The sequence below is a fragment of the Phasianus colchicus genome, chromosome 12 (assembly GCF_987193195.1).
Source record: "Phasianus colchicus chromosome 12, bPhaCol1.hap1.1, whole genome shotgun sequence".
NCBI classification, from domain to species: Eukaryota; Metazoa; Chordata; class Aves; order Galliformes; family Phasianidae; genus Phasianus; species Phasianus colchicus.
In genome coordinates this window covers 10840450-10864076 of record NC_143447.1, presented here as the reverse complement: position 1 = coordinate 10864076, position 23627 = coordinate 10840450, and the positions used below count along the sequence as shown (strand labels likewise).

Genomic DNA, 23627 nt, shown 5'->3' with positions numbered 1-23627 from the left:
GGCCTGAATTGCCATCTGATACCCATTTCTCTGGTGAATGGAGAGGAATGTAAAATCCCTGCTGCAGTGACATTATGCCACGCTGGAATGAGAGCAATTGTCTAGCACGCGTCTAGAGTAATGCTTCTCCCATAAAAGGATCTGTGCAGTATCCAGTTCTGATGTTCTATTTGTTTAAAGTGATGTAGCACCATTTGCAGTGATGGAGATTTGTATCAGCTAAGGATCCAGCCTCTTACTAGAAACATGCTGTCAAAAGTTGTTTGTTGAAAATCACCATGTATTTTCTGTCTGCTGCTTTCTGTGTCACTGTCATGCAAGAGAGAGCTGTTTGATTTTAGACCTAGGCATGCTGGTACGACCAGAACCTTGGGGTTTTTTTTGTCTATTTCAGAAGAGACAATATAGAGATTGATTTATTTTGTGTGGTATCAGCTGCACATGTAAAAAACGTTTCTTGTGGACTGAAGTGAAGGTGAGCTGTGCTTTTTATGAATTGGAACACATATAGCTCAGAGAAAATAAACACAAGAAGTCAAAATAAGACCAGTTTTAAAGCTTTTAGCACATTTCACTTGCAGTCACTGTCACTAACCCCCCTTCAGGTCATTGCTACACTAATTGCATTTCTGCAAAAAAAAGCAGACATGATCCTCAAGGAATCTCATCCACTGCTAACTGCTTTGTGTTACCACTCCACTTCTGTTTTTCAGAATGTCAGAACTCTTGCTGACCCTCTGTGTACTCTGTGCACCTTCGCTTTGCTCCTCTACACAGGACCTATGAGCAGCTAGATCCAGTTCCCCTTACAGCCACTAAATGCCCTTGAAAGAAGCAGTGACATTTTCCAGTGCAATAATGTTTCACACTGCAGGGAGAACCTTGACATTTGTTAAGAGACAACTGACTAATGTTAATGGAAGTTTGTCCAAAATCCATATAAAGTCTCTTAAAACAAACAAAAATCTTGGGCTATTTGTCCCAAGCAAATGTTAGTTAAATGTAAGAGAAAAGTTTACTGTGCATTTACAACTGTATGGTCATATATTATTTTTAAACTTAATGAAAACTGTGTAAACCTGTACTCTCCAATTAGATGCTTTTTTTTTTCTTTATAATTAAACACTGTGGCTTCCCAGCAACTCACATTATTTGCTGTAACTTCAACTTCAGCAGATTCCTTTCTTCAGGGGCTTCCTGTACAATTCTGTCTGACCTTTAGCAAAAGACCAGCCTCTTCAGGCTGTGTATTTTTTTCTAGCTGCTTTGGCAGTTCTTACGATCTGCTTCAGCGTAGATTAATGAGCTACACATGGCTGATGGAACTGTTAGAAATTTACAACAGGAAAAATTCACCAATACAAAATCATGTAGGGGACAGTTTCTACCAGCGTTACTCACATGGAATTGTACCTTTCTCTGTTAGGCATCCTGCTGATTGAACATGAAGAGGATGAAGGTTTCTGGCTCATAATGTATATAAGAAAATGCTGCCAGATGGCTTTAATTTGAGCCAGATTGTGAACCCCCTCCTCAAAGTGGGGAACAGTTATTCTGCTGGGACTGCTCAAATAACTGTTTGTAATCTGGCTCTCTGAAAATAAACGAAAGGACCAGTCATTGCTGGATTCAGTGACCCATTTAGCAGACACCTGCTCTAAGAGAGCAGTAACTACCAGCCTAAAGTAATTCTCCAGGGAAATGTGAGGCTTAGTAAAACTGTTGCAATTAACCTAGACTATTCAGTGCCTGTGCCTAACCTATGGCCCACCCAAAATGTCTGCTTCTACCTGTATGGTGTCTGCCTGGAGCAGCCACATGCTGGGGCTTATCCCAAGCAATCCATGTCTTTCTGGAAGGAGAATGGTATGTGCTCAATTTCCTCCATGATGTGGATCAGGACGAGGCTGTCACCCCAACCCCCAAGCTAGGAAGCGCTCTGAGGTTCACCAATGTGGAGATAAATTCTGCTCTTGTAAGACAAGGGCACTCCACTGATGCACATGACAGAGCTTTATGAATTGCTGAGCAGCACATCTGTGTCCACCTTCACATAAAGCCATGTGTTATTTTCTGCACAAAGAAAGTAAAAATTGTTCTTGCACTGAGATCACCATTAATACAGATGACTTGGCAGTGGGAATGAAATGCTATTCAAACACCACCCGTTGCAAGTACAGTAAGGTTTTAGATCCATTGTCTTCCCAGGGGACAAACAAGAGGGCAGTTACACAGCCAAATCTTGATGGTAAACAGATACCTGTTATTCTGATAATGATTTCATTCCCAGGTCTAAATATCAAAATTAGATTATAATTTTATATGTGAAAAGGAAAAAAATGTTTTAAAAATAACTCCTCATTTTTCCTTCCTAAGAAGGAAAAAACATCTAATAGTTAAAGGAATACATTGTTTTACAAGCAAGTATCCTTTTGTGGTGAGGCTTATAAATACTTCACGTCCCACAATAACCACACACTAAATGTTCTGTGAAGCCTTCAACTCCAAGACAAAATTATGGTATAGCGAACCTTCGAATATAAGAAATATTATTTGTTCTAGAGATGTTCAGAAGCCACAAGTGCAATCCATGTGTAAACATTTGGAAGGGGGATTTAAACTCAGGATTGTGAGTTGGCCAAGGAACAGCTGCATGAGGCTTTATAGAGATTATACAGCACCTGTATCTCTCCAAACCTGGGGAACAAGTGAGCTGTGCAGTGAGACCCTGCAGGAATCCTTGAGTACCTGCCTATAAAAGAGATTAAAAGTTGTTGTCTATCCAGCCACAGCTTGAGAGTTGCCCAAAGCCTGTCCATATAGCTTTTCTTTTGCATCTGGAGTTTTTCTTTGGTCAGCCTTACATATATGCAGAAGTTTGGACAAGCACACAGTGTCATCACTGGAGGAGCAGACAAAGGAAAGCTGACTTCAGGCTAAAGTAACAGATGTAGCACTTTCATATCCTTAAGCATGAGACACATTGTACGAAACATTCGCTCTGGGCTTTGAATAATACAAACGAATTAATTCAGCCACAGAGAAAACTTAGGATCCAGTAAATGATCTACCGGGTGTTTCTTATGCAAATATTTTACACTTAACATTGAAATCCTGTAACAGGAAACTGTTTACAAACAGTTAAAGGTACCTTTAACTGTTAGGGCTCTTTGTTCACATTGAGCAAAAGTTCAAAGTCATCTGCAGAGATGACTTACTTTATTGGTAGGTTTTCTCACATGAAGAAGCGAGGCTTTGTTGTTAAAGAACAGTGGGAAAGTGGGGGGGGAGATAAAAATATTTTTGTCAAACACTCTCTGATTTTCCAAAGCCAACATAAAATGCAATTTGTCCAGTGTGTTAACAAAAAACACAACAGTGTATTTAGATTATTTCTTTGTCTGTCTTGTTTCTTTTTTGTATATAGTTTTACAGAAATCTTTTATTTAATTTTATATTGTACATGCAAAGAGACTTGCAGCATAACCCATTGTAATTGGCCTTATCAAATGAAATCATGGTCATACAAGTTTAAGAGATTCCATTCAGCAAACATCTGCAAACACTATTCAGAGCCCCAGTATAACATTTCCTTCAGTTTCTTCTGTAGCTTTTGTGTTTCAACTTCTTATCCAGACCTTTTTTTCTGAAGGGGTGTAGAAAAACACAATCTGTAAAAAACAATTCAGTTCAACAGAACTGTAGAATTGTGTTTTATAAACCAGGTATAGGAATTATAAACATCTTTGTGAGTTTTGTACATCTTCATAAAGGGGAGAGTTAGAACTTTAGAACGCTCAGAACTTTGTAGTTTCCCATGAAAATGTTGCCGAGTGCACACACATAGATCAGTCTATTCTTGCATGTACAGCACAGAATTAACAGAGCTCTTCCAATGAAGGTAATGAGCTGGGTTAAGACACCATATTCCATGCTGTACCCCTCTGGCAACGTAATTAGACACTAAGATAATTTTATGCTCTCTGATATCACTGGCTTGCAAAAAAGGTTATAGGTTCAGGACCTGGTTCCTGGTCAATGTATTTCTATACCTACACCAACATTTACAGTTGTTCCAGATGTGCATATTTTTAAAATATATGCATCAGTATGTATATATATGTTACTGATTTACATGCAACAAATATATACCTCCCTGAAACCAGTGTTGGCAAGGATATAATTTGGCTGTGGAAAACAGTGTTGGCATTAAAGCCACAGAGTGAAAACAAAGAAGTCTAGGTTATTTAAAATTCATAAAGCAAGATTCTAATCTAAATTGGAAATGACTATGAATTAACGATTTCATAAATGCTCTATTATTAAGTACTATTAGCAACCCTACTATATACATCTAAGACAATGCTTTATTTTAGAAGTCATTGGTGCCGATAATCAAGACTACATGGTATAATCATGTGTAAGAATATATGGGAAATACTTTACATAGTAAATTGTTTACCTGCACCAACATTTTTATATCTAGATATAGATAGATAGATATGTATGTATATACAGTAACAGGAACTTCTTTCTCAGGAAAGAGTGACTTAGAAGACTTGCAACCTCTGAGGAGGAATAATTGCATGCACTGATACAGGTTGGGGGATGACCTGCTGGAGAGGAGCTCTGCAGAGAGGGACCTGGGTGTCCTGGTGGATGACAGGTTGGCCATGAGCCAGCAGTGTGCCCTTGTGGCCAAAAAGGCCAATGGCATTCTGGGGTGCGTTAAAAAGAGCGTGGCCAGCAGTCGAGGGAGGTGATCCTCCCCCTCTACTCTGCCCTGGTAAGGCCTCATCTGGAGTACTGTGTCCAGTTCTGGGCTCCCCAGTACAAAAAAGACAGGGATCTCTTGGAAAGAGTCCAGCAGAGGGCCACAGAGATGGTGAAGGGCCTGGAGCGTCTCTCCTATGAGGAAAGGCTGAGTGAGCTGGGTCTGTTTAGCCTTGAGAAAAGAAGACTGAGAGGGGACCTGATCCAGGTCTATAAATATCTAAGGTGTGGGGGGCAGAGTGGCGAGGCCAGACTGTTTTCAGCAATGTGTGGAGACAGGACAAGGGGAAATGGCCAGAAACTGCAGCATAGGAAGTTCCGCACCAATGTGCGCAAGAACTTCTTTACGGTGAGGTGACGGAGCACTGGAACAGGCTGCCCAGGGATGTTGTGGGGTCTCCTTCTCTGGAGATATTCAAGACCCGCTGGACACCTACTTGTGCAATCTGGTGTAGGGAACCTGCTTTGGAAGGGGGGTTGGACTCGATGATCTCTGGAGGTCCCTTCCAACCCCTATAATTCTGTGATTCTGTGATCCTCATGTAGGTTTTATGAAGTGATAATGTATTTGTCCGTTCAAAAATAGAACCACAGTCTCTACCTATGCGCCCTGAACACCAGTTGAGAGAGAGAAAACAGGACTTATTTGATTGATGCTGTAACCAGCCAAAATGTCTGGTTTTGTTAGAGATTCGGCTTAAAAAGGAAGCCTAACTTAAGACTTTTTTCTTGAATCTATCTAGACTCTGAACTAGTACAAACTAATCTAAAATCTAATCTGCTATTTCTTCCATTGTGTACCCATTCTACTATTTAGATTCTCAAGATTCTGGAGAAGTGTTCTGGCGAGACTTGTGCACCACTTATTAATGAAGAGCTATTTTATATAACACAAACACTGTAAAGCAAAGAACAGTATTTCATATATGCTTACCATTTTGCGTGTTTTGACTCAGGATCTGAGAGCGGAGTTCCTCCAGGCTAATTCCCAGGCATTTACAAATTTCCTCTGTGCTGTAAGGCTCCGGATGTAATACCTCCTCGACAATGGTCAGCATTTCCTCCAGGCTAACTCCTAGGCTGGCCTGCACATCTTGGAGTCTCAGCATTTTTTTCCAGTCCAAACTTTTTGACTTTGAGAGAAGCTGAAATTTAAAAAAACATGTTGTGCTTCCCAGGTTAAAACTAACACTAAATTGCCCATTAGCAGCTTTAAGAGCCACGTGCTCTTTTCACGTATTAATTGGGAATTATCCATAGCCACTTTCTATCCTTGCACAGTAGATATTTATTTATAAAAGGTCTGTGAGTGAGATGTCGTATGATATCAAATCAGTGATTCCTCCTTTTCTTTGGCTGTCATTTTCGAAGCCACATTCAGACTATTGCTGATACAAATGCTACAGTATTGTAACAGTGCAGGTCCCCAGGGAATCTGCTTCTATACTGTTGTAATTTGTTCTAGCATTGAAAACTAAGATGCTCCTATAGTTGAACTCTAAGAAGACGCTACAAACTGTTCTCATAATAGCCCTAAAAATATAAACTATATATTTGTACTAGAGTATTAACAATAGCCTTTCCCATTCTGCAGCGTTCAATGTAAACTTAAATAAGTCCATTTTTTAAACATAAAAGTTAAAGTTTTGAGCCCTATAAGAAGGTTATGATGTGTTAGTTGGAATCTGTTCCATTCCTATATGATTTCCATTGTGCTAACTAGTCATAGGTACACTTGTTTTTTCCACTCCAGATAACGAGGTCATGCATAATGTATCTTTCTGACTTCTTGGCAGTTGAAGGCAGTTACTTTAATGCACCAGAATCCTAAAAGGAAATACGTCAAAGAGGTTTTTCTCTAGAAAGTTGCGGCATGCGATGATGTTCCCCTGTGTCTAATGAAAAAACTTAAGTAAAACAACTTGCCTCATATTTTCATGAGGTGGAACGTTCTTAACATTATTAATGATAGAATCATGTTAAGTGGTCGCTGTGGGAGCCCAACACCCTAGTATCAACAGATCAGTACTGAGATAGATTAGCAGAAAAGTGCCAGTATCATTTGACTGCATTCACTGCCTCTAATTCTTCATCATTTTAACTGAGATTTATGCTTCTATGTGTACCAGATCAGGCTGAATGTTTGCAGAGAGTTTAAAGCATTGCAACAAAATCAGAGAATGGAATCCTTTTTCCACTCAAATCCATGTTAAAACTTCTCATCAACAGAGCCCAAACTTCACCCAGTGTGTCTTGTTATTCATTTCAATAAACAGTGGGTTTGAGTAAGATTGGTTTGAAATCATTTAGGTCTCAGTCCAGCAAAGCAATTTAGCACATGTGTAACTTCCTGTATTAAAAATATCAGGGGGTTCACATACATGCCTGAAAAGCATCTACATTGCTTTGTCTGAAGTTGGAGCATGAGGTGGTTGTTTAAGCAGATCTACTGCCCAGCTATCTGCTGTAGATTCTCACCCTCCTGCTCTCCTCCAGCTGTACTGTTGCAGGAACTTTTCCAGTTTTGCTTTATTATGTTACATAAAAGTTAACTACTTTTGGTGCCATCTAGTGACTTGCTAAGATTTATGTGAAACTTAATAGGGCAGGACAAAATCCAATCAAAATCCCAATCGTATGACTCTGACACCATTTAAAACAGTTTTGTGTTCAGTGGTAGTGAAAGAAGCAGCGGTGCGTAGTGACTAACGCAGAAATGAAGGTGAGACAGTCTTCTTGTGAAAGACTGATTTAGTTGTTTCTGGCCTACTTTTAAAGACACTGAGCTTCTAGAACTCTATAGTCTCAACATAACGGTATGTTAGCTTACTTATGGATCAGTTACAATGACAATTAATGCTTCAGTTATTTTATTTAATATTTGGTAACTCCTGTGTTGGTGTGTGTTTATGATATGAATTTAAAAGTATTTCAAGATGCTAAGCGCATGAAATTTTTTTCCCTAATAATTGTAATCCTAATGTTCAGCAACCCCTGGACTTAATTATCAGAAGTTAAATAGAAATAAGAATTTAGAAAAAAATAATATGATGTTCTACAAGGCAAGAAAAATGTTTCTACTTGTAAAATAAATAATCCAGTTAGAGTATTTGTCACATGTTCTGTCGCATCTACTGTCATTTTTATTCTTCAGTGGAGATGCTGCAGTTTAGAAAAGCTAACTACACTGAGTTTTACAGGTAAAATGTTCCAAACAGAAACTGACCCCTTCAGCTCCGTGAGCAGGCCTTGCTGGGAAAAGTTTCATGTTGCTTATAACAAAGTTTCAACTATAACAGCATTGTAATTGCTGTTATGAGCAAAGAAATGTTTTTGTTTTGTTTTGTTTTTAACAAATATGTATCTGCAGCAGCTCAAATTGTAATGGGCGCAGAACAGAGATGGGAACAGTCCCATCTATTTTATGTACAAAAGTAAACCCAGTACTAATCCCAGAATTGGATATTTTCTTGCTGATCTCTGACTAGATGGATTAAAGATGTGGACAGCATCCAGCTGGCTCTTAACTGTCAGGATATAGCATCTGTAGTCATCATTGTCTTTTATTGTTCAACACAGGCACACTGGAGCACTGTACTAACTAAGAGAATGATGGGACAAATATAAATAAAAGAAAGCCTGACTAGAGTAAGTATAGGAATGCTTCGCCCTTATATAGCAACATCCCTTTCTTATACTTTACATTTCTGTAATACCATCTGAGTGTTTTTCCACATTTAGCAAACATTAGCTGAATAAGTACATGGCATCCTAGTTGCAGAAATTCTTGGCTCCACTCTAGCTGAAACTGAAGTGAACCACACACTGTAAAGCACGGGGATTGCAGAGCATGCATTAATGTTCAGTCATCCTGCAGTGTGTACTGCACAAGTGCTCTGATACATAAAGTACAACTTAATTTCCTGTAGAATTGAGAGTGTTCTAAGGAACGTAATTGACTTTAAACATACTGTTTAATGGTGCACAGGAAAGCATTGAGAGATGAGAGCAAAAAAGGAAAAAGAAGATGCTCCCCAGAACAAATGAAGTAAGCAAATGAATGACAGTCTAGAAGGGAAGGGTGCAGAGCCTGAGAAGGACAGGTTAGGATGCTCAGGATGCTTACTGTAAGACAGACTGATATCAAAATATTCTGCACCAGTGCCAGAAGACATACATGGTGTTGGCATCTTTATTTACAGAGAGCTTCCTGCAAACAAGTAAGAAATGTTAGAATGACCTAAAGTGGAAGAAGAAAAAAAAAAGCCCAACCTAGAAAAACCCAATGAGAATTTCTTGTAAAGCACAATTGTGAAGCCCAGAATGTTATTTCATATTTCCATTAGCTTAATGGTGCATAAATGACTTCCCTGCTTCCACTTACATACCTGCCCTCCTTCACCCCACTGTGACCTCTTCCTAAAGACAGTCTTTTCCTGACTCAAAATATTTTTGTAGTGTGTGCAACTTTCCATCTGGGTAGCATATGTTTTAAAATAGACAGGTGTATGTTGTTAGTCTACTTAAAGTTATGGATCTGCTAAAGGTACACATTTAAAGACTGCATCATAGCTAGCAGTAGTGTAAAAAAATTAAAATTTTTCCTTGCCATCTTTTTAATAAAGAGACTCAATGATTTAAAGCAATTTAGAAAACTGTGATTCAATTTGCAAAAAATGGCATATAGAACAATACCTTAAAAGGTCTTCCAACTTAAGGCATTTATGGTTACAGTTTGCCTTTCAAAACATATCATCTCCAAAGGCTTTTTGTGCCTTATGTGTAATAATTTCCAAAATAAACTCTTCCTAAGAGATCCAGTCACTCAGTTATCCTAAATTTGATGTTTATCAGTTATGCAAGATCTAGCACATAGAGAGGTCCTTATCTTCAGTTTTCTAAAGTTTTTATTAACTTCAATGAAAACAACTTAAAATGTGCTCATCGGTGCTATTATTTTTACCATATCTAACATACACCTAAAATGTAGCTGTTTTTCATATTGAGTTGAAATCCCATTTTAAAAGCCTCCTGTTTTACTTCCCTCCTGTAAAAATATCCCAACTATCATATTTTACTTTACATTTTGTCAGTATCTTTTAAGCTATTCAACGTTTTTTTTTTCATTATTTAATATTAACTATGGTATTTTCTTTCACAGAACCATTCTGCCAACAGGTGCTTAAAGTACCCATTTGTTTAGATTGAGCACTAGAGTCTAACCTGTATTTTGGCCTAATGGTTTGTGACAAGGAGTTCCACACTGTATTTTTTAAAACTTTCATCTACTCTATGTGACCCAAATTTGTTTCTTTAACACAGCTCTCCATGTGGGCTATAATTGCAGTGAATCTTTATGCTTACTCCTCATTTAACTTAATAAAAAATCCACTGTATTTTTATATCAGACTCAAATCAAACCCTACATGCTCATATTCCCAAATGTATGATCTACAAAATCCACAATTAAAGTAGAACTTAGATTTGTCATGCTCAGATTCCATATATTTTAGAGATAATTGCCAACTGTAAACAGGCAGTTTAACTTAAATGCTGGGTTTTACACTAACATACACGCTGCTATTCAGCATTTCCAATATTACTTCCAGGCCTCCAGCTAGTAGCTTTGATGTCTTCTAAATCCTCGAAAATACACATCTATTGCCATATATACATGTAAACATGTGACCACACTGGTTGCTTTCCATTATTTGTCATTATTCAGCTTTAATTAGAAACAGTCTATCTCATTAACTCAGAGTATTTTTTGCTGAAAAATAGACTTATTTCCTCCATTCAAATATAACACAAAATAAATTAAATAGAATTAAAATCACATAATCTTCTATATAAGGGCATAGTCCTTGCACTTCCATTAAACTCGGCAGAGTTGTTTCTGCAGAGATGGAAGTGTCTGGTGCTGGAAAGAAAAATGCTACTTAACATAGCATCTAGCCAGGTGTTAAAGTAAAGATATGATTGGTCAGAAGTGGAGAAAAGCACATATTTAGATGAAGGTTTCATTAGAGTTTGACATAAGCCATACGTTACCTTTGTAGCCAGACGACACTCCATTACCCTAATATTGTAATGAGAAGTTGCTGCTTTATTCATTTCAACACAACTGTTAGCAATAACAAACGCTGCTCCGCTTGGAAGTCTAACATCAGTTGCCCTCAGAGGACTGAACTCTATCAACTTGGCCTATCGAAAGAAAAATGACTGGTTAGTTTTAATTTACTACTAGCTAACAGTGCACTTAGTTCTATAAATCAAATGCAAATTTGCATGTTTTTTCTCTTGGAAATCCAGGGACAGTTAATGAAGGAAACTGACATGAAACAGCAAGAAAAGAGATTTAACCTCATTGGCTGAGTTGCACATACATTTCAACCCCTTCCCTTGTAGTTGGATTTTAAAATGTTTCCATTAAGTCTTTGGGTTTCTTCAGCATTTCACAGAACCCCACCCAACCTATTTTTCTTGCCTGTTTAAGACAACAGTTTTCCTTTGATCTACAGAAAAGTACCAGACCTGGCTGAAGCTAATGTGTGTGCTACTAGAATCAAGTAGCTTCACATTCCCTTCCCTCCCCCTTATTTTTCTATTTTTCCACTAAATCAAAAAGATTCAGTTCACTGGGGTACAACATATTACCAAAATTGTAGGGTTGACTGGAGATGGTGATCATGTTACATACCAACAATCAGAGAAATGAAATAAAACTATATTAAAAGTAGTTACTATCTTCTTTCTTCTGAGATAAGAGACTGTCCTGCCTCACAGATGCTTCACATAGGCCGTGCAAGATGTTCCCAACATTTTGTGACCTTTTCATGGAATAAGCTAGGCATCCATTAATTAAATAATTCAGGATGTAATGTAATCAAGAGATTAAATTCACATCTGGTTTCTCATTAGGAGAAGTTGTAAATCATGTGCCCTGCTTTCGCTACTTAGTATAGACTGTAACTCTGCAAGCAAGGATGTCTTTACTGGTTTTGGCATTTTTCAGCCCCAGAGAGTTCCTTGAGCAGCCAGAGTGCTGAATAAACAATGACAAATCTGCTTGTACATTACGTGCGTTACTCCCTGCCATTGAGATTCTGGACCACGTCACAAAATTACTATCAAGACAGACAGGCTTGCTTACATTTCACTATACCCTCTAAGGGCTACTACTACGTTCAGAATGTACCTCTGAGCTGGTCCTGTCTTCTGTTTTTGACAGCAGCCTTAAATAGATATTTAGAAGGAAAATGAAAATAAGACATATATAAAGCAATCTTTTTTTTTTTTCTTCTGATGTATTTTTCCAGCTTCCCATAAGTAAAAGTTATGGCAGTTCTACTGGAAGATTCATCACATTTTGTTTAATAGACACACATAGGCCAATGCTCTATTAGCACATCCAAGAAGGTCCTTTTTGAACCCTTTTTAAACTTTTGTCTTCCAGAATGTATGGTATTTCTCAATTTAACAATGAATGCTTTGAAAAAACAACTTCCTTGTTTGTTTTTGAACAAGCTGCTTGTTAATGTCATTGTGTTTCTATTAGTTCTTTGGTTACGAAAAACAATGCATTCTCAATTTACCTTCTCTTGTTCATTCAGTATTTTACAGAGCTTCAAAATACCGCCCTCCAAGAAACTGTTTTTCCAAGGTGACGTTTTAAATTTTTCAGCCAATGTTCCAACTTGTCTAGTTCCAGTGTAACTTCTTTGAAATGGGTGGCCAGAAATTCATCTGCAACTGTACTGAAGCAAAGATGTTTTCTGCTTGGTTCACAATTTCTCTTTTAATCTTTCCTCTGTTTTGTTGACCACCACCAATATACAACAGGAAAATTGCCCCTTACATGATCCTCTGTGTGTATGCCAGGAAAATATGCAACTTCCTTTAGTTTACTAGGATCAGTATGAGGTGTGAAGGAAAAGTGTAGCATAGGCACAGGTAATGTGAAATTGAAAAGAAATATGTCATGATGAATTACACCAAAAATAGCTTATTTTCTGTGTAAACTCATTCAAGATACAGCATTAGGGCACAAAATCTGTACAGATAATAAAATTACTTTATAAGCAAAGTAAAGGTCTCCTATGAAAGGCTACATTATTTTTAGAAAATGTATTTTGACACACTTTAGGTTTGAACACTCATAATCCTATGTGCCTTCTGCAACCATGGATGAACACCATTGTAAATTCAACTGCAAGCTCTTGTGTATAACTTGGCAGGTCCTGTATGTTGTGGCTAGTCCACCTTCTGTCACTGTGTTTAAGACAGCTAAATACCTTCTACGACAGAATTCAGCCAATTCTGGAATTAGCAGAACTGGGGAAAAAATCTCCATTGTCTTTCTAACTTGACCTGGCAAAACTTCCTAGAAATGTTTGGTTACAAAAAGTTTCAAGAAAGCATTTTTGTAATAATTATCCCATTTGCACTGAATACACGGCATACCGACTATTCAGATTTCATTATATGGGAAGTGTTCTAAGTTCAGTGATCAATTAGCTGAATAGTGTGGAATCTGGACCTCATGCATGTTTCCCCACATCTTTTCTCCTTCTCTCCGTTTCTAATTTTTACCATCTTACTCCTTTAAACTGTCATACTCAACTGCACACAAGATTATACATGTCATTCCTATTTCATCTGCAGTGGTGCTTATCCTGTTTGCCAAGGTATTCCAGTTTCTTGTCTTTCTGTTAGGTACATATGAAGACGTTGTTTACATTAATTAATGTTAAACTGTTGGCTTAGATTACAAAGATTCACATACAGTTCCTTCTTCTGCCAGAAAAGAGATTGACTGGTCCATTCCTCCACCTTCTGTGCCAATGTAACGTTCACTCTTGGTGCAAATTTCTGCAAGTTCCACCTGAAAAAAAACCAAACATTAAGTATGAACCTTCAGCCAACATTAATGGTGATACTTTTGCACTGCTTGCATATGAACTAGAGCGAAAGTGAAGGAGATAATGACAGCTCTGAGACAATTCTCACACTGAGTAGTAGAAGCTGGTATGAACCAGGATGCCACATGGCCTCTTTTTCCTTTTATTCTAAAGAAAAAGAGAATCAACTATGCAGCCTCCATTGGACCCACCACAGCCAGCTTTTCAGAGTAACTTTATTTAGATTCTTAACACTAGTTGCTGTCCTCACCCACCTTCCTCATTCACTTCACACTCCTCCACACCAATAACTAATATTCTGTTGACTTATTAGTTGAATCCATATGTGTGCTTATCTTGTTAGCTTACAGAATTATGGCAAATTACACTGTTTTAATGCACCGACTCAACAATCAGAAGTTATGGATTGAACCTAACTCAGAAACCCTTTCTCACTGTAAATACTCTAATCAGTGATGCTTGTCATTTCTCTTTGAGATACTGTACTCCGCTTACATTGTTTATCTGACATAATTTGTAAGTATATGTGATTCACATTCTTTTGTGACATTTTAGGCATATCTTTGTGCATTCTGATCCCTGCAGGTCAGAGGATACTATGGGAGTGTGGAATATCACTATCGTAACTGTCAAAAGTAATAATTTACAGGAAAGCTTTCAGCCATCAGGCCAAGTCAAAACAGAACACCAGAGAAGCCGTGGAGAATAGCTGAAGAACAGACTTTTTCAGAATGAAGAAAGTCAAAGGAAAGCACACACATCCCCGTACCATGACCTGTACCAGTTTGTTTTTCTAAGTGCAAGGTAACCACAGGAAAGATGAAAAAAGAACTCTGAAATAAAGTTGCTGTCTGTTTCTCAGTCTGGTGGCAAAGTCAGATTCAGATTCCTCACTCCAGATGAAGCATCACACGACTTAAACAAGCTAACCAGCAAGGCAGGGACATTAGCCAGTACAGAACTGTAAAAGACAGCAGACAGAGGCAGTAAATCAGCATGCTGAGAGTGAGATACATGCAGTGTGCCTTCTGCTGGCTCACTTAATTTCTGTAATGGCACCACAGACAAAGTTGTAAATGTGGTGCTTAGATCAGTGTAATCAGGCTGAGCTGCTTGCAAATGCAGTAACAACCATTTTACTCAGATCACAATGCAGTTATGGTCAATAAACCTCAAACTGATAAGCAAAAGTTATCAAAAGAACATTTACAAATTACTCTAAAACTATGCAGACTACATCTCTCTGAATCAAACATCAAGGGAGTTTGAGTTGTCATCAGAGACTCATGCTGGTGTTTTTGTTTAAGCAGATCCCCTTATACAGGTGAAAAGACCAAAAGAGTTTGTTCACTTCATATGGATGTTGCACAGGGTAAAGGACCACTCATAAGAATAAGAGCACTAATGACAAAAAATGGGAAGTACAAGCAGCAAAAATGCTCTTCTTTTCTGTGCTGCCTTTCCTTTGTGTATTTTTTAAATGAACTGAAGTAGAGATCATACTTTTTTTCCTAACATACAAAAACATTACTCATTTTAATTTTTTACTTTTTAGTGAAAACAATTTCTCTGTCTTTTATTGAAGATCAGGTTAATCAGCATTTGTTTTTCCTCTCTTGTGCCACATCCATAGCAAGAAGTCCCATTTCCAGTTTGAACTTTAGACCTCTCCGTCCACTCAGCATTTGTCTCTGCTTCACTACAAGTTGGAAATAATTCTGCAATGGTAATGCATGTGATGATGCTTTTTTTCTCCAATTTATGCAAAAATTCTCAGCAAGGTTCCACAGAAAGGAAAAATAAACATTTACACAAAGCAGTCTCTAGATGAATTCCTTCCTACATGTGAAGGAGTGCCTGTTTACAAGCATCTGTTGCTGGGACATGGAAATGCAGGCATATTTCAGACAGTTCTGCAGAACCTGTCTCTGAGAACAGAGCATTACCACATCCTTGACTTTTGCAGCAACTGGCAGGAGACATCAAATTGGAGTTGATGAATATTATTCACTGGCAGTAACAGTAACTTCTTCACGGTGGCTGAAAAAGACCATACCAGCATACTGGTGATGTACAATTAAATAGGAGGTGTGGCTTTGCAAAACCTGGCCTGAAGCACATCTCCTAAAGCACTGCCACTGTATATTCCACTCTTGGGCTCAGCTGCTTTTGCAGAAGTCAGAAGAGGAGCATTTCAGCCTTCTCTTAGCCTGGCTGCATGTAAGCTTCATATACAAATCCAAACTGGCAACCACTTGATTGCTTAAATCGTTCAGACTTTATGAGCCTGGGTTTATTAAATAAATATCAGGAAAAGTCTCACAGAGGAGGAATGTTAACAATTAGGACAGTGCCACTCTCCTGTCCCTTTACATGGCCTGGTGAGCTGTCCCTGGTTAAGCACTGGGCCTTGCTCCATCCCAACTCACCAGCCATCCAGCTGTGTATGCTGGACTAACAGTGCTGTTTGAGCTTGAGCAACTTTTGTTTTGAAACTCAGCAAGGATTGGCAGGACCACCAAGTAGTAACTGGCAAGGGTTGAGAAGAACCCTCTCCACAACACAGCCCAAGGCTTCCCTGAAACATAATTTGGTTTCTAATTTAAACAGGCCCTTGCTGACACAAGCAGGCCTTCTAATACTAGGATGAGAAGCATGTGAATGGAGGGGAAAGCGTCATCTGTATATAAAACAGCTTCTACTCACTATTGAAACAAATGGCCAAATGTTTGCCTTTTTGCTAAAATGAATGAGAGGGCAAAGTTCAGAGGAACTGAATTGTAGCACTGGAAGCTAATATGAAGATTAAATTGGAGAGTCTTGTGTACATACTTGATACTTGGAAAAGGATGGACTAAAACAGTGAACTGAACCTCAGGAAGTCTGGGCTCAATTTCTAGCTCCACATTAAGTTTCCTGTGATTCAGGAAAAGTCCTTTTAATTCATCATGGCTCTACTTCCTCAATAAAATGAGCAGTACCTTCCCTTTCTTGGTAATTAGCAATTTCTACTTGGGATTCTTATAAATACATTTGATCATTCCTAGAAACTAAAAAAAAAAAAAAAGAAAAAAGAAAAAAGAAAAAAAAAAAAGAGCATATCTTGGTACTTGAGTTCTCTGACTTAAGGAAGGAAGAAAAGTGCCAGAACCTTGCAGTGAGAGGAACTAACGTGTGCCTGTCTCAGAGCAATGCCTTGTTTCTATTCAACTCACAACACCCACACTTTGGGCAGGGGCTGTTTCAATCCTTTGTTATTCATCTCTCACTACAGGTAGGTCTCACCTGTAAAAATACAGAATTTCTCAGATCCCAGATTTCACTGCGTAATTTTCAAGATCCCAAGTGTATGTCTGAACAGTAGCTAGGCATGCATGACCTTCTTTCCCCTGGCTGTACCACAGCTGCTGTGGAGTTAATTTGGTGTTTTCACAGCCAGGTCTGGGGGAACTCACCCCAGGCTACACCACAGCACCACCTGCCAGGCAGTGGCTCAGAGGCAGCAGCTGCTCCCCACTAGGGCTAAAAACCAACTACAATGCATATAAAATAAACAGTTCCGTTCCTACTGATTTCTGCAGTAGTAGGAATAGGTCCTGATCAGCTGTTCTTGTAGGGCTTGGCAAAAGCAGACATTTCTTCTTCATGAGGTACTACAAGGAATACTGTTGAAAGACTAAACCCCATCTGCACACAGACTATACTTCCATCCCATGTATTCTGATCCATACGTGAGGTCAATTTCTGCTAACCACAAAATATAAATAGTTCTGTGCACCTAAGACACGAGCATGATCTTCCCATCCCTCAAGCACTATTTCAAAAACACTAATAAATCCTAATTTAAGTCTTCATAGAATTTTACATACTTTACCTTAAAAGCATTCCTATAATTCCTGTTATCTTCAATTTAGACACAGTACAGATATTTACATGATATATTCAAAGTCATGTGAATCAGTCACAAAGCTGAAATAAGAATTCAAAAACTTCCCCACTTCCAGTACTACAGCTTATTTCTCTAAAGAAAATGGTATCAGGGAAATGTCTGCTGGTTGGGCTTAAAATCTTTTTAAGGTGATGGTAATGAAAAGTGGATCAAAAAGATACTGAAATCAAAGTACAGTTGGGTCTGAATAGCAACATTTCAACTAAAAACAAATGACTTAATTCATCAGATGAATCAGAAATTCCTTGTCCCAACTGTTCTGTGATCCATATGCTACTGCCCTCTGGATTTATTATTCTCCCAGGAAAGTTGTTCTAACAAGACAGACTAGACCAGAACTTCATTTGTGAATAATATATATCACATAGACAATAAATCCTAAGCTGTCACCTGCACTATTCAACAAGTAAAGCAATATATTTAATGTACCCTTCCTCTTTCCCTCCCAAACCCTAACACTGGCCAAGAAGTATAACATAATGCTCCTGAGTTACTACCAGGTTTTCAGTTAGCTAAAACCAATTTAAAACCTTGTTTCAGAATAAAAATACAGACAAATATAACATATGTTAATATAAAAAAACCACAGTGGATCAGACCAAATCCGCATCTAGTTCAGTATTTTGTATCTGAAAGTGGGCTCTTAGTATTGAGCAAAGGCTGAGTGTAGAAGACATTTTGCCAGTGCCTGATTTTTTGATAAGCAGCTTCCTGAGCTGAACATGAGGTCTGTACTCTTACTAACCAGTGATGGATTTCTTATTTATGAACTTGTCCAGACTCCGCTCTAACCCATCCAAAGTTTTCCCACGTGGAACATCCAGTAACAAAGACTTCCACAACTTCTCAGGTAAAGAAGCATCTCCTTTTGTCAATGCTGAACATGCTCCTGGCTAGCTTCATTTGAACTCTGGCTCTTACACTGTGAGAGACAATGAACAATTGATTCCTATCCACTACATCAGTTGCATTAATATTTTATGGACTTCTCTCACCTCTTTTTAAAGCACAATCTTTCCAAGATTTCTAGCACTTTTATTCAGGTAATTCTGTTGTCCTGTAATCATCCACGTGACTTTTCCCTGAACTTTTTTTCAGGTTTATTACCTTGGTTTCTAAGAAAGAACAGAGGCAGACTTCCAGTTTTCCTAAGATTATCAGAGACAAAATTTCACTGCACCTCTGTAATTTTAATGTGGCAAATGAGCGACAAAAAATGTGTCAATATGTTCTTATGCAGACATAGGATAATGCAGCCTCACCCAGTTCAGTACTATTATTGCACCTCTTTCACTGAGCTTGTGACCATGTCAGCCACTACTATGCAAAGTCCCTTTCCCTATACCTGCTGTGTGCACTTAAATATCGAGCTGTTTTGTACAGCTGGTCTGTTTAGGCTCTGAACATGTGAGAAGGGATGAGCATAACATGGCAGAAGTAGTAGCTGGTAGTAGTTAAATTTTGCAATTTCTCTGCTGATCTGTCAGGAAACACAAAATATTGCAACTTTTGAAGCCAGACCCAATATGATGCACACAAACACAAGCAGTACTTTTATATCTGTTGGCAAGTACATATGCCAGATTGGCTGTGCATGAGTGGGGAATGTTTAGTATCAGTGAGTTACATGAGATACTAAGCTTAACATTTTTGCTGTTTATCCAACATAAAAGATACAGCACATTAAATGAGAATATGCTTAACTAAAACAATAAAAAGCAACAACAGTCAGAGTAGAGTCAGTGCATACTTTTCACTCACTTACCCGATAAACCACTGAGCATTAAGGTATATTTAAAGCAGTAATCTATTTAAGGAAGCTGCTGTCTCTCAAGAGTTTAAAAACTGAACCATTAGGTTTTAGACAACTTTAGTTGGAGCACTTGGAAAAAGTGAAAACTAACAATACATAAAACGTATCTTTTTCAGGCTGTTCTCTTCTTCATTCTTTTCAGAAGCTTAATTCTAAATTATGCTCAGAATGTATCCTATTGCAGGAGGCAGCACTTACAAGTTTGTCTATCAGGCAACTGGCTTCCCTGTGCAGGCCTAGCCATGCCTTTGATCTAAGAGCTCTACTACCTACCTCTGCTTTTTGTTTGAAACAATTTAAGGTTCTCCCTGATAAGGAGCAAGTCAATCTTGGGTTACAAGGAAAGAAATTACTACCACTTAAGCCTGTTTTATCTTTGAGTCACAAGATTTCCTATCCAGAGTGCAGAAAGTCTATCTAGGAAATCATATTAGTGGGTATATAATTTGGTCCAACAAAGAAGGATTGTGATTTTTTATTATTAGTAGACTTATGTGTAGTTACTCTAGATAGAGAGATTACTTGTAATAAGAACTCATCAATAGCTCTGCATTATGTTAGTTTCTTTGTTTTTTTAATGGCAAAAGTGGATTGTCAGTAAAGTGATACTTTTCACTAGTGTGTATTTTTCTCTGCATGTTTACTTTTCAATATGAAACACCTGACATTCAGGTTTTAATTTTCAACTGAGTATTTCAAAAATGCTGAAGAACTGATAAAAGTATTTTTCTGACTATTTCCAGGCACGATCCAACACTGTATTATGTTTGACCATTCAGCTGTGTGATAACTTACAAACCACCCAACACAGCTCGCTTGATTCTCTGTTGTCCCATAATTTAGTTTAGTTTATTTCAATTTGATGCTATTAATAATGTCCACGAATGCCTAAATGGTGTTCAGGTATAAAATGTGTAATAAAAATTAACAAAATTCACTTACAAACATTTTCCCAAAAATAGAATCCTCCTAAAGAATTATCTGAGTGAGAACAGATAAGGGAGTTTCAACTTTAATAGTCCCCGTGCTCCCAAAGAGGCCAAGGGCCAACTGCTCTGATTTTCACTCAGTGCAATGGGTCTGGACAGTATGTAAACTGTGACAGAATTTGTCCCTATATAACTGTCACTGTCAATATGTTCCATACCAGTGATCAATCCCTTTCAATCTCACACAGACCTTTAAAGAAGTAAACTTGTGTAAGATTAAACCCCTTGAAAGAGTAAGACAATTAGTGAGTAGGAGACAGGCATATATTTGTTAGTAAAACAGAATTAGTGTTGCTTAGTACTTTGTTGGAACAGCTTATCCTACATTACGCAGAAACTCGATATATACAAACCCAGAATGACAGCAACCAAAATAAAGCAGCCTTCTCTATAAAATGATAGTATTAAATTACATCTACCTCAGTGATTTTTTGTAAGTTCATTCCAGCCACAGTTAAACATGCTACATTTTCTATATGTAACAAGACAGGAATTGTGATTGCTAATCTTTAAAATGAAAGACCAATTTTAAAGTTTACAATTCATGAAGGGAAGCTCTATGGAGAAAATACATTCAAGAGTTATTTTTAAAGTGACATTTTCAGTGATCAAAAAAATCAATTCAGCGAGGAGATTTAACTAATTTGATATTTCAATACCTATAGAGCCAAAAGTCCTGTATGTACATTTGGTTTCTCTGTGGCAATACAGTAATGGTACTCATTAATATTTTGTCTGGTTTCATCTGAAAAGTCAGACTCATTCTGCTACTTCCCCTTACAACTCTGACTTGGAGGTCATTTCATGGCAAATTTACAACCCAGTGGATTTTCTATGAAATCCTACAGGGATTGAGCTGAAAGGTGAGAAGACACCATTTAAGTGTAAGAAAACATTCTCTGTCACTTAAGGCATATTTAAAGTCAAGTGAGATATGATATTTTTTTCAATCTTTGCATGTTTTATTTGTGTATATATGCATGAAATACCTTCTGAAATATACGGCACCATTTATTACAGAGTGATGTTCCAATTCTGAGGTTATTTCTACTACCAGGAATGTCCTTATTTTTAATATCTGTTCTTGACTAGGAATAGCCTGATAGAAGTTACCATCTGCTTCCAGTTTGCATACAAAATCCCAATTAGCTAAAGTTCATATATGTTTTGCAAGGCAACTGTGCATACTTTTTTTCAGAAATAGGAAAGTATTTGTCAGATAGCATCTGAATGTCCTCATAACCACAGCAATCTTAGCTTGACTTTCTCTGCCCTCTAACATGCTCAAATAAAAGATTATCAAGTTGGTTGATGAGAGATTACGGCCTTTGATTACCACTGCTATGAAGTACTTTGTTTCCCCTTGATTACAAGCACACAGAGTCAAATTTAACAAAGAACCTTGATTTTTAAATCCATAGGGAGAATGGATCTTTAGCATTTCTCAGTATTGCCAGTGCTTTGAAATACAGCAGCTACGTACCGTTTTCTGTGTAAGCAACTTGAGTTTCTTATAGAAATAACCTCAGTATGGATTCATCAAACATTTTTGGTGCAGCAACATTATAAAATGATCCTAATCAGAATTATCAGCACACATTATTAACTTCAAAGTCACACTCTCAATATGAATATTCAGATTTTCTTGTTAAACACATAGATATTAAAACCACATAGTGTGTCAGAAAAATTATCGTATCCTTCCTTTATTGTACACAGGTTTCAGGAACAAGACAGAGAGTTGATGGCCCCTCTCTTCTCCCACTGAAATCAATGACATTACCAGGTAATTTAACTGTTTAAATACAGGTCAGTGTTGAGTATTTTGAAAATCCCCCACTCCAACTAGTTGACTTCCTATGTTCAACGTTTTACATTAAATTAAATAAACCTTATTTAGTTTTGATGTACTTTTCGCAATAAGTGTGTGCACAGCTGCCCAGGCTTGAGCAACAGAAAAGAAATATTAGGGTGCCTGAAGAGAACTTAGGACCAAAAGATTTAACATTTGGACAGCAATGCTATCATCACATCTTTCAAGTAAATCTAATTATTCAAAAGTACTAACTGATTTTCTGTACTCATTAGTTCCTACCGTGAAACACAAAGCTGGGACAACTTAGAGCATTATTCTGTTTCCTTTACAAAAAGTATTTTTTCTCGATGAAAAGATATACAAAAGATTGATTTTGTAACAGTAAAATAAAAATCACTTTAAAATCAAATGCTAGTACTGAGCATTGCCGTTGTTTAAGTGATGCCAGCAGTCTCAGACCGGTATCCTGTCTGAAGAAGGAAAATGGATTCTTTTTAAAGATCACATTCTAAATTTTCCATCTTGCTGTTTGAATGCTATTGCACTGCTGCAACTGGTTAGCACTGCACATCTGGCTGAATTGTCTTAGACTAGTATTTTCCCTAAACTATTGTGTATGTGTGTGATGGGTTTTTTAAAAAATACTGTACGCAGACTGAAACAATGCCCTATTGCAGACTGCTACACACAATAATTAGAGAGCATATTTTTTTCCTGATTTTGTTTCCAATGTCAAAATGTGCTATTTTTAAATTAAGCCACCATGAAATTCTAAGTATGTTTTTACAATATTTTTTGTGTTGGGGCTTGGTTTTTTCAGGCCTCTTAATCTCCTAGGCCCAGACTTCACACTGGAAGTGTTATCTCATAAAATCTCTGAATTTCAACAACTTTTACTCTGCAGCTGCTATTTAAAACTTACATTTATCAGGAAAGAGAGCACATAACTCAAATGTTCTAATAAAAATAGTTTCATAGAAGCAAAACAGATAAATGTTCCATTCAGTAAAAGGTCAATTTTTCATACTTTTGGCTACAGAAGCTCTACCGTTCAGCCAAATTTGATTCCAAAGCCAAAAGTTCTACGTCCTGCTGCTGTGGACCGTAGTATTAAGATTTTGCAAAGTTCATCAGACTAATGAGGGGTAAAAAGCCAATCTTTTCTCATAAAATTACTAAGACAGTACACCCCAATGACCAAATGTTATTACTTATAAATACTATTATTTACAACTTTTGAAAATGTAAGTATCTGAAAATAAATTGAGGGGCAGAGGTAAAGTGATTATTTCTTCCATAAAAATAAGCAAACAGATATCCAGAGCCCTAAAAATGCAAGGTTCTGATTTGGTTTCTTGCCCTCAGT

The 23627-nt window shown here is 37.6% G+C and overlaps 1 protein-coding gene across 4 annotated transcripts in view; it reads right to left on the bottom strand.

The window, feature by feature from the left end:
• GALK2 (galactokinase 2) overlaps positions 1–23627 on the bottom strand; it is a 49824-nt gene that overhangs the window by 12520 nt on the left and 13677 nt on the right. For 3 of the 4 annotated variants that reach the window (XM_031587641.2, XM_031587642.2, XM_090148919.1), the window contains exons 6-8: positions 13559–13657; positions 10825–10977; positions 5708–5918 (exon numbers count right to left, since the gene is read on the bottom strand). In XM_031587641.2, the coding sequence (XP_031443501.1) occupies positions 5708–5918; positions 10825–10977; positions 13559–13657 (463 nt within the window). Of the gene's footprint in view, positions 1–5707; positions 5919–9161; positions 9249–10824; positions 10978–13558; positions 13658–23627 lie in introns of all 4 variants that reach the window. The other variant, XM_090148920.1, reaches the window with a different exon arrangement.